The 12,511-nt window shown below is 35.6% G+C and overlaps 1 protein-coding gene across 1 annotated transcript in view; it reads left to right on the top strand.

Annotated features, from left to right (window-relative positions):
* Positions 1-12,511, top strand: part of amon (prohormone processing protease amontillado) — a 123,939-nt gene extending 111,428 nt beyond the window's left edge. Inside the window, exons 7-14 of the mRNA XM_088261216.1 lie at positions 1,026-1,201; positions 4,942-5,054; positions 5,933-6,133; positions 7,100-7,175; positions 7,864-8,021; positions 8,655-8,819; positions 9,197-9,314; positions 9,846-12,511. Coding sequence (XP_088117342.1) covers positions 1,026-1,201; positions 4,942-5,054; positions 5,933-6,133; positions 7,100-7,175; positions 7,864-8,021; positions 8,655-8,819; positions 9,197-9,314; positions 9,846-10,007 — 1,169 coding nt within the window. The 3' untranslated portion in view covers positions 10,008-12,511. The remainder of the gene's footprint in view (positions 1-1,025; positions 1,202-4,941; positions 5,055-5,932; positions 6,134-7,099; positions 7,176-7,863; positions 8,022-8,654; positions 8,820-9,196; positions 9,315-9,845) is intronic.

The following is a 12,511-nucleotide window of genomic DNA, read 5'->3' as shown; positions in this document are numbered from 1 at the left end:
AAGTAATAAAATCCTAATTAATACTTATTTTCATATCGGTGATTATAATGATGGTGAATACATGTGTCACAATTAATTTTAATAAGTAGAGGTATTTCGATCCCGACATGACGTATGGGATTGAAAGTAGACCGGATACCGTTGGCACAAAAAACGGGCTCAGAGTGTCAGAAATGAAGACTCTAAGAAGCATCAAGCTCATCAGGCAAGAGTCTTCGAGATAGAATAAGAAACGCCAGGATCAGGGAAATATGCGAGATCGAAGATGTCGTTAAGTGGGAAATGGAACGAAGGAAACAATACTATACGCATGTGAGGAGAATGGAACCATCCAGACTAGCATAGTACATAGTACTGTACAGCCAACCCCATGGGAGACGACTCCGGGCAGACCACCAAAGAGATGGATAAGAGAAGAAGAAGAAGTAGTGGTATTAAACAAGAAAAAGTTGAATAGAAAATTGATTAATATTATCCGAAAATAAGAAATCGATTAATGAAAATAAACTCTTTGGTTACGATGATATATTATATAAAATTAGATTAGAAGAACACTCAACATTTTGAGTGTGTCCAAATACTTGTTCACAAATCTGGATTATCTCCAATTATAGGAGTTATTAATCATAAAATAAATAAAAAAAACTTCTTTTCATCTCACCAATAGATGTCTCTAGTGAAGTTCTAGTGATTCAAGAACAATCTTTCAAAATTGGTTCATATATACATAGTACTTCCAAGAATTTGAGTAGTGTGGTTGTCAATAATGGGTAGAATTGGTGAATGTTAGACGTGTGTAAAGTGATCACTTAAATTAGCCTATGACGGTCGTCAGCCCCGTAAATGCCCAGACTTCCATATTCTTCTTCATCTTTGATGAGATGTCAAAAAATAATAGAAGAATGTTCCATTTTATAATATTATTGATATCGTTATTAATTTAATCAAGTTTACATGTTTGGACCGCACCAAGAGAGTTTAGTTTGAGGACAAGAATGTACATATATGTATTTTTATTTGTACAGGCATCAGGATGTTAGACCAGCCTTACATGACCGACCTAATAGAAGCCAACTCCATGGGCCACGAGCCCCATAAGATCGACATCTACAGCGCGTCATGGGGGCCCACAGACGACGGCAAGACCGTGGACGGGCCGCGGAACGCCACCATGAGGGCCATCGTCCGAGGAGTCAACGAGGTAAGGCAATACTGTCAACTCACCATGATATACTCGATAAATTATAGCACAGTGTTAAAGCTTAAAGGGGTACTCGCAAACATACAATTCAGTAGGAGAGGGACAAGACGTGTCTCCGCGCACATTTTTTAAAGATTTTATATTGAAACCTATTTTTCTAATTTTTTAACATCTTACCTTTCAAAAACTCTTTTCTTTTCAAAACTATATATTTATTTCAAAGAAAAAACTTTTTTCAATACAAAAACAGTATTTTAAGATAAAAATTCAATTACGTCAAATGTTACCTGGGTTTAAAGAAAATTAAGTTGTGATTTAACGTACGTTAGGCCTTTGTGTCGGGTTGTGGTCCCGTGGTTAGTGTCGCGGACTCTTTGAGTCGAACTTTGAGTCTTGGTTCGAACCCACTCTACCATAATTTGATACCTATTTCTAATATGAGCCGCGTAGGCTCACAGATATAGTACGAGATGGTAGTATTTTTGTAAGTAGTAAAAATACAAATATTTCTCTTTTTTTAATTAAAATAATTAAATAAATAGTACAGTAAATTTACACAGCTTGTATGATATATATATAAAGTGCTTACATATTTGAATTTCAAATATAATGCTATGTTTAGTTCTGAATATACACAGATAAATGTGAACGTATTGAGTATAATAATTTTATATTATTTTGAGAAATAAAAAGACTTTGTTTTTTGATCCATTCACATTTTTATCCAAAACCAACTTGTTTTGGCAACAACCTGTTGTCCTCTTCAGGGTTTATTTTATGACTAAACATACATACATGATAAATAAAAGAAATAGTATAGAAGTTATTGGGTTTCGATAAGGAAACTAATACTAAGGATCCTTATCAAAACTCAATAACTAGTACACAGGAAACCTTTATTAAGCCTTATCAAACCCAAAAACTTATACACTGTTTCTTTTATATATCATGTGTGTATGTTTTGTCATAAAATAAACCCTGAAGAGGGCAACAGGTTGTTGCCGAAACTAGTTGGTTGTTAATAAAAATGTGAGTGGATCAAAAAAAAAGTCTTTTTATTTCTCAAAATAATATATCACTATGATCCACAAAGTTAATGCTTTCTATATTCAAATTTAAATCATTTTAATTAAAATGTAAACTTTTATTATTAAGTAACTCAAATTGTACTTGTTTTCAGCTGGCTTAGTTTGAAACTGAAAGTTTTAATTATGAAATAGGAATTCCACTCCGTAAGGCACCTCTCCAACTCCCAACTAATCGTCTGATGAGTTGTGTGAGAATAATTATTATTATTGTCAAAGAACAGCCATAAATTAGAAATGTCTCATTACGAGTTTCTAGCAGTGAGCCCCCTTCTCCGTCCCTAGCGACAACTTTGAAACAGGGTTGCCAAAACTCTGTAATTCAAGTAACCGATTTTACAAATTCACAAAAAAATACCGCTAAGACGACAATATGAATTTATTGTCTGAGGTCGCACATACTTAATAATATATATGATAAACAAGTTTATAAAAGTGAATCTTCTCTCTGGATGATTTACTTTTATGTGCAACAATTTGAGTGTATCCTAATAAGTATTAGGAGTGAACAAGTATTCACACTAAAAATGTTGTGAATAAAATAACTGGTAAAATTATAAGCTGCATCAAATTTTTAATCACGCATTCAGGCGTGTCCCAGTATGTGAACTAATCCAGTTATGATCTTTTATGCATCCAAATAAAAGAGTCTCTGCAAAATAAAAGCTTTCCCGGTTCAAGTATAGATGCCTCCAGTTAACTCACATCTGTAGATTGAGATGAGATTAATGATATATGTAGGAGTCCCAAAAAACGTGTGTTAGTCAATCATGGGTAAAATGGTGAATGTTGCACATGCGTAAAGTGATCACTTAACCAGCTTATGACAGATCATATTGGTGTTTTCATAAAATACTACCCCAATGACGTTTACATGGACGTGAATGATAAAATGATCTTGAATCGTCTTGGGAGGGGGAAAGTTGAGTCGCCAAATTATTGCGCCTTCTTCTTGGCCTTGGTGAATTGGAGCATGGTCAAGATGTTAGGCAGGACGCCTCCCTGAGCGATGGTCACGCCGGAAAGCAGCTTTTCGAGTTTCTCTGATCCTGGTCTTCTTGTTGTCTTTGACAATTGCCGGCCACCAAAACTATATCAAAATACATTGAAAGCTGTCCCACCGCATGCCCAGATCTGATACAGAAGCATCTAGACTTCCTAACAGATCTGCTCTTGCTACGCAATTTTTTTGTTGTTGAACTAAGTTGCGAAATTGATTGAAAATGTGAAACAAAATAAAATTGTATCCCGATTTTACTGTGAATTTACATTTAAAAGCTTTCAATATAACTGTCACTGCCAATCTAAATAAACACAAGTTTGTAAATCCGTCACCAAATTTTCTATAAGTAACCCGGTGTAGGCAGTGAAAGGGATTAGTATTTAGTTCAGTTAGTCAGCTAAATCCGATTCCGACCCGACGTTGGCCGGGACACAGACGCCCACAACCCCGACTAGCACAGCAGACAGACACGGAATATCCAAATGATCAGGATTATGAATTGAAATAACTATTGCATTTACGTGACGTGTGATTACCTGTGCTGTTTGTGAAAGCCCTGCCTCAGGGCCGCCATCCAGTACATTTAAACTATATTCGTGTTAACATTATGCTCGCTGAATTAAAGTCCTCCCGCTATTGGGAACAAATTTTGGAGTTGGGGAGTTTTGATAACATTTCGCGAATTGTTCAAACTTTGTTTGACTCTTTGGCGGTAGAATTTTAGATAAGACGAACAACGGTTCATTAGAAAGTTTTGTTTTCGATTTAAGGCATTTAAGCTTCGGTATTTAAGAATTACGAATATTTCTTGTGAAGTGCTTAAGCATGACTTGCGGTAAACTTTTTACTCTCACGAATATAAAGTCGCTCTTAAAAACATTTGAAAATAATGCCACCAAATGACGGTTTTATTTAAAACTTCATTCCGTTTCTGCACTTTGCCATTTAACTTTAAAAATAATATACTCGGATATATTATTTTGATTTTTTTAAGTACTATAGAACGGGGCTACTTGAACTTTGATGTATTACTTGAGCCCAGTACAAAAAAAAATATTTAGATCTGTATTTGGTCTACAATAATGAACGTATCGACATGATTCATTGTTTCCCTGACAGGTGACACTTATTGTCACGAAACGTTCATTATTGTAGACCAAATACAGATTTAAACCTTCTTTTTCGTACTAGGCTCAAGTAACACATCAAAGTTCAAGTAGCGCCGTTGTACGGTACTTTGATCATTTTAATGATTAAAAATATATTTACGAGACTGAGTATTTTTTTAAAGAATGGTCGAGCTTAACGGAAATTTAAAATTTGAAGTCACACGATAAATTTTTAACTATTACATAAAAAATCTTAAATTCTTGTTCGATTTTCAGTGAAGTTCTCTTTTAAATCTTACCTCTTTTTTATATTTATTTTTTCGTTTCTGCAGACTTAAACGTTGACTTCAACATACCCAATTCGTCTTCTTCTTTTTCTTAGTGTAGGCCTTGTGTAGGCCTTAGTGTAGGCCTTGTGACCTGGTTTTTGGCCATGTGGTCTGTTTTCAAGAGTGATTAGCCTCCTGCGATGTTGATTGCCAGTCGTCAATCCATCTTTTTGGATACCAAAGTAAGTATTTTTATTGATTTTTGTGATTTCAGGGACGCCACGGCTTAGGTAACATTTACGTATGGGCCAGTGGAGATGGCGGTGAAGATGATGACTGCAACTGCGATGGGTATGCTGCTTCCATGTGGACTGTCTCCATCAATAGGTAATATAAATAATACAATATAACAAAAAATTACCACTTGGTAAAATATGCACAATACAATATGATACATATTGGTAACAAACATAATACAGTATGATAAAAAAAAGTTATCATTAGGTAATGATTTTCTAGGAAAATTACTTTGTAAGTTATATTCTGTAATTTTCTTAAGTGCACTTGTGCTTTTTTATAATAAAAATAGCAATAATAATTTTGGATAGTTCATTTAGTGCTATATTCGTAAAATACTCCCTAAAGGGCGTTTCACTATAATTGCATTGAGGAAAAGGATATAGTGGAAATGATTTAGCAAATAAATTCTTTTTTAGATGTTTTTTCAAGATCATCTCACTGTCACTATTTCTAACTACTGTGGGAGAGCTTTCACGTCATAGGTCTCGCAACAGTAAAAAATGATAATAATACTAAATATGGCCAATTTATATCAAGGGGGCTCAAAAATCATCTCAAAGGTATGTTCACTAAATTTAGTGCAGAGGTTGAGAGCTGGTAAGATCACCTTACCCATAGCAGTTGTTACAGTTTGGTGAGATCACTTTACCCATAGCAGTTGTTACAGTTTGGTGAGATCACTTTACCCATAGCAGTTGTTACAGCCTGGTGAGATCACTTTACCTATAGCAGTTGTTACAGCCTGGTGAGATCACTTTACCCATAGCAGTTGTTACAGTTTGGTGAGATCACTTTACCCATAGCAGTTGTTACAGCCTGGTGAGATCACTTTACCTATAGCAGTTGTTACAGCCTGGTGAGATCACTTTACCCATAGCAGTTGTCACAACTGATCCAAGCGTGAGACTTCCACCTTTCACTGTGTTGACTTAAGTTGTGATGGTATGGGTGTGTTTGGTCCGCAGCGCTATCAACGACGGCCAGAACGCCCACTACGACGAGTCCTGCTCCAGCACGCTGGCGTCCACGTTCAGCAACGGCGCCAAGGACCCCGCCACCGGCGTGGCCACCACGGACCTGTACGGCAAGTGCACCACCACCCACTCGGGCACCAGCGCCGCGGCGCCCGAGGCCGCCGGAGTCTTCGCGCTCGCCCTGGAGGCCAAGTGAGTGCTGCACCAAACCAACTCATACACTTTTTTTTTTAGATGGGAATTGCATTTATTTACCTTACTTATTATGTACAAGGTTTATAGATCATTAAGTGGATATTGTTTGTTCTAATTAAATAAATATGATTTTACAACATTTTGAGTGTGTTCAAATACTTGTTCACAAAATCGGGATTATCTCCAATTACAGGAGTTAAAAATATGTTTTTATTTGAATCTGTGTTGGGAACAGAAGGGATAGTCTAGTGTGGGCCAATCAGAAACTTCTCAACATTTGCTCATTGCTGGGAAGAAACCACGTTAAACTCCTCAGAAGAAGGCGGACTGTTGATTGTCATCAGCAGACCTTCCGTTCCACTAGAAGATTCATGAACTCATGGACCAACTTATGGACTGCAAAACCGAAGGTCTCTAGATTCTGCAGTTTGAAAGACCAAAATGTTGTATGTTCGACGAATTTAGCTTGAGAGAGTATTGTGATCGTCAACAACTCCTCGTTTGTTTGAGTTGTTTGTTCAATGAATTTAGCCTGAGAGAGTCAACCTCTTGTTGATATTTCAACATAGATGAAGAACTGGATGATATGGGAATATGGAAATTTGGGTATTGGTATGGGTATAACAGGGCTTACGACCTACTGGTTTAAATGATTACTTTATACACTGCGTTACATTCACCATTTTACCCATGGGTATGCATCATATCATGATAGACAAGCTTCTCACACACTTTCTACTTGTGAAAATTTGTACTTGTGTTTTAAGCGACAACACATTTCGAATGAAAATATGATTCTTTAAATATATTTTGATAATTTTTTAAACTAGTTGGTTCACAATATTTTGAGTTCGATCTAAATCTTTGTTCACAAATGCTTACATTATATAATTACAACATTGTTTTTAAATTTTTATAACAATCAATTATATGGTGCTAATCGTCAATTGTGTTCTGTTCCAGTACTCAGCTCACCTGGAGGGATATTCAACACTTGACAGTGCTGACATCGAAAAGAAACTCGTTGTTTGATGCTAAAGTGAGTATGTTTTATAAGTACTTTTGCATAAGTCTTATTTATCTCCTTACTCGTAGTGATTGCTGGATGTTCCTGCATACTTTGCATTATATATTTCCATGCCATATGCTCATATGAGCAGAATAAAATATTCTAGAGTACTTCTAGAAAAGGTTACATATCTAGTGGTGATGGATCTTATTGTATTACTGAATCTAAAATTGATATATTAGTTTTTTCTTGTGATCTTCTTGCTTATAATAATATCATTTAATATTTTTTTCTTAAATATCTGCTTCTTTCTCTTCTTTTTCTTTAACTAAAAAATACAAAATAACGAGGCTGTTTTCTGCTTTCAAACTTTATTTCTTAACAATTTGTTAACTGCTTTGGTTTTCTTACGCATGTTTCATCTTGTGTGTTTATTCATTTTACATGTTTTCCTTTTTTCCTGTTTTAGATAAACATGTAAAGATGTTTTCCACCATTTTATCTTATTTTATTCTTATTTTATCACAACAAGCTTCATACTTTAGTCTGCATATATTGTATTACGTTATACTCGTGTACCCAAGCACAGGCTGTGCTTATGTGTGATATTTGTTCATATTTCAAATATGTTTAAATTCATGCATGTCCTATTAAATGATGGGAAGTAAAATTGAAATAAAAAATTATAAATAAATTAATATTTTTATTTATTTTGAAGGGTCGCTTCCACTGGACGATGAATGGAGTAGGGCTTGAGTTCAACCACTTGTTTGGGTTCGGAGTGCTGGACGCTGGAGCGATGGTCTCACTGGCCAAACCCTGGAAGAGTGTTCCCGCTCGGTATCACTGTGAAGCTGGATCTCTTCTTGGAGCGCAGTAAGTCTTATAAATGACTCCAGACCAATGATGAAGGCCAAATTTTCTCTTTGAAACCTGTGAAATTCCTAAACTTATATCGACTGTACCATTCAAGCTTCCCGTCACATATTTGTAAAGCAGAATTCGAAGAACGAAATAGCGAAATTAATGATGAATAATTACAATTTTAACCAGAATTTACATTTAATATCGTTTGATGTCCCTGTGACTGACAATTGACAATCTAAATAAGAACAAACCAGGAAACTATCACTGCGTTTCTCGAAGTGCCCCATTTTAGCAACGAGTGCCAAGCCAACGGTGGCTGGTACTCAGACGCCTCTACAGCCTTGACTAGTACAACAGGCGGACACGGAGCCAGGAGAATGGACTAGGGGTTCTTCGTTCACAAACTAGAGATTGAAATATTAGTTAGATGTATTAAATATTCATTTATTATTAAAAAATATATGCCCAAAGATGATCACACCGGCATGAAAAAGATTATTGTTTGATGGACATTGAGGGTTAAGTAAGGTTAGGTTTAAAGAGGCGGGAGACAGGACTTTACCTGTAATCAAATAAAAGATCTAGGTTTTTTTTTTAAATATTTGGCATTACGTAAATAATTGTATATCTTTCTTTTTCCAGGGAGATTCCATCTGGACGCTCATTGTTGTTGAAAATCAAGACGGAAGCATGCATGGGGACAGACACAGCTGTAAACTACTTGGAACACGTTCAGGCCGTGGTAACTGCCAACGCCACGCGCAGGGGAGATCTCGAACTCTTCCTCACCAGCCCTATGGGAACCAGGTTAGTTTTTGTTTTACACTCGCCATAATTTAAAAATATTTTAGTGGACATACTGTATTTGCAATTGCCTTTTTTTAACCTTGTAACGAAAAATCCTTTTAAAAAAACAGGTCATTCTTATTCCCATCCTCCGCGTCCTACGCTCATCCGGTTGAAATCAATCTCAGTCGAACCACAAGGGCAACTAACATCTTAGCAGTTCTTACGAGTAGGACAAACTCTAAACAAAGATACTTTATTTATCGTTCGTCAAAATTTATTAACAATGATTCCTCGCTTTCTCCGCATTCGTGTATCTCCTCATGTATACCCTCCGATTATTCCGACTCATGGCCTGGATTGAATTCGATGGTTGAGTAATATATTGTTTTTTTTAGATCCATGATCCTCAGCAGAAGAGCCCATGATGACGACAGCCGAGACGGCTTCACCAAGTGGCCCTTCATGACTACACACACTTGGGGAGAGTATCCTCAAGGCACTTGGCTACTGGAGGTCTGTAATCCACACATGATATCTCTTTTTTTATCAGACACTGGAGTATTCACACAATAGATGGATGATATACTCGTACCAATATTATAGGTGTCTCTAGAGATGTTTTTTTTAAGGAAGGTGGAAGTCTGAGCATCCCAGGGCTTACGATCTGGCATTAGGATTTAAGTGATCTCATTTATGTTCAAATAGAGTAAGCTTTATATGTATTTACTTTATAAACTTTTCAACTGATGCACAATCAAATGTGTGAAAGGAATCTAAGACCATTGCATATATGTATGTATACAAATTCTAAAAATTAATACAATATGGATGTATGCAATATATGTTCAAAAATGGGCAGAACGGTAAACAAGCGTAAGCTAGTCAAATGTTAGGTCATAAGCTCTAGGATGTTCAGACTTCCGTGTTCCTTCATATGAACTATATATGTTTCATCTCAAGTTGAAACACCTAAATATAACATTGATATTATGCATGCTAACTAATATTTTAATTTACTCAATTTATCATTTCTTTATTTTCTAGGCAAGCTTCAACTCTAAAGCCCCTCAGCGTGGTTGGCTCCGAGAGTGGTCTCTGGTCCTGCACGGAACCCGGGATCCTCCGTACGCTTCCCTTCGTGCCTTGGACCCGCACTCCAAGCTGGCCATCGTCAAGAAGGCTCACGAGGAACGTGTCGCCGTCTAGGAGTCCGGGCTCCCTCACAGACCTACCTCCCGTGACGCAACCTTCTCCGACCTAACCTGACACGACGACACTAAATTATCCCTCACTTCCAGTCTGACTTTACATGACAACACTGAAAGACCCCCACTTTTAACCTTACCTGACATTACAAAACTATCAACTCACGCTTCTAGCATAACCTATCGTGACCTAACAAAAAAAAGTTCTCACTGTAAACTTAACGTGAATTAACATAGCTAAAAGAATCCTCATTTTTAGCCTAACATAACTTGACGTAACTTAAAGAGCCCTCATATTTAGCCTTACATAACTTGACAAAACTAAAAGACCCCTCATTTTTAGCCTAACATGACTTGACGTAACTGAAAGAACCCTTATATTTAGCCTTACGCAACTTGACAAAACCAAAAAAAAAACTCATTTTTAGCCATATGTAACTTGACAAAAACAAAAGATCCCTTATTTTTAGCCTAACCTGATATAACAAATATAAAATGACAATACAAAAAGAGCTCTCACCTTTACACTAAAGTATATTTACATGTAAAATCTAACTAACTCATTTTGCTTGGCCAAGGCTATACCAGCATTAACTTACTTGTTTTGATATATATATTTTATTTACGTCAAAATAATTCTTTATCGAAACCCAGACATTCATGACTTTCATTGCTTGACTAGTACTGACATGAACAGAACCTTACCTAACGATACACACAAAGCTTAAATGCTTACAAAAAAAAACCCGAAGGACATTGGTTTACCTAGCAGATTTGATAATACTTCACTCTTCAGTTACCCCAAATATTGTTTCTTCTTAAAATCTTTTTGAAGCTTAATTAGTATTATAAAACATCACTTTTGTTATCAGAACACCAATAAGTTATTCCTCTTCCAGTAACGAATTTTCAACGTTTTCTTACGCTCAATTTAACAGTATTTTATGCCAAAATATCGGCAAAAAAGCAAACAAAATAAATCAGTTTACACATAGGTGTTTATACGACATAATTTGGATTTTTGTACCACAGAGTAATGACCAATTTTCATAAAATGATCCTCAAAAACATATCGATTTTTGATCAGCCGTGGAATTTTTTAGAGAATCTTATCCCAACGATATTTCACTCGATAATATCGAATTGTTCCTTTTCGCATTTCATTTTATATGCTGACCAGTTTTCCTATGGATTCCATGTAGTACAAAGGCCCGATGCACAAGTCAAGAAAAATTAGTGCAAGAACCTGAATGTACAAATATTACGCCGGTTTAATTTTTCTAATGGAAATTCTGATTAAAACACTAATAATTAATACGTTCGGCAGTCAGGAATGTTGTCACTAAAGTCACATAGCATTTTATAAACTTTCCAAATATTAAAAATAAACAAAGCACCGAAGAGAAATGTACCATTTGAGAAAACACGCACGGCTGCATATGGCGGACCATGCTGTATTTTCAGAATTGCAACCTGTCAATGTGTTTTGAGAATCCGCGGCCCACGGATAACCTAACCTAATTTATCCTTAACGTAACCTTACCTTAAAACTCTCTTTATCATTCATCGTTCACTTTGTGAATACCACTTAAACAAGTGAAATTACGCAAAGTGAACGATGAATGATAAGGAGAGTATTATATTACCATACCACAAGGTGATAATGCTTTTAATATACAAAATACAACCTAACCTTACCCAATCTAATCCAACCTAGCGACATTACACAAAGGTTGCTACACCTTTCGCCTTAAAATGTATGGCTGACGGAAAACACTATTAAGATAAAGGAAAAACGGATGTCCACCATATGCATTCATTAGGACATCTCCCGTCTGTAGTCTGCGTGACATTTTTTCTCTGTTCACAATATTGAGTAGTATAGGACTGTATGCAATCTACAATACTGTTGCCATGCGTGTAGAATATTTTTCTCGGGTACAATTTGATTTAATGCTCTTAATATGGTAACCCTGACGGAGCTTTCTATGTGACTGTGGTGAAACAAGACACTGCTAATATATAATTTAAAAAAACAATCTGTATTGATTACTTTAGATTACACCACTAAAAACTATACCCACATTTATTTTCAAAGCTGTCTTGTTTGCAAATGTATCGACTATAAGAAATCCTTCAATTTAAATTTTTCTCCTTAAAAAGATGAACAAAAATAATATTTATCATAGATTCTTAGTCAAAAAAATACCATTGCTGTAAAATGTAGACAAATATACAATGCTTTGAAAGTAAAATTAATTTAATTTTAAATTAATTCATTGTCATTTGCGGAACGTAAGATCAGTGTTGCTTTCATTTTTTTGTAGAATTTCTTCTATGAAAACTAAAAAGACAAAATAATATTTCGGAAAAACATCTGCCACCTCAACAACTATGTGGTTTATTGTGAGATTATGGGGTATATTCTATGGAAATCTGATGTTAAATAAGTAATTCTCATACAATGTTAAATTAATATACTTTCTTACACAGAAAATAAAAAAA

The sequence above is a fragment of the Brachycentrus maculatus genome, unplaced genomic scaffold (genome assembly GCF_059751285.1).
Source record: "Brachycentrus maculatus isolate JH-2025_06_01 unplaced genomic scaffold, ASM5975128v1 h1tg000152l, whole genome shotgun sequence".
Taxonomy (NCBI): domain Eukaryota; kingdom Metazoa; phylum Arthropoda; class Insecta; order Trichoptera; family Brachycentridae; genus Brachycentrus; species Brachycentrus maculatus.
Note: the sequence above shows the minus strand (reverse complement) of the source record. Positions and strands in the feature narration are given on the sequence as shown.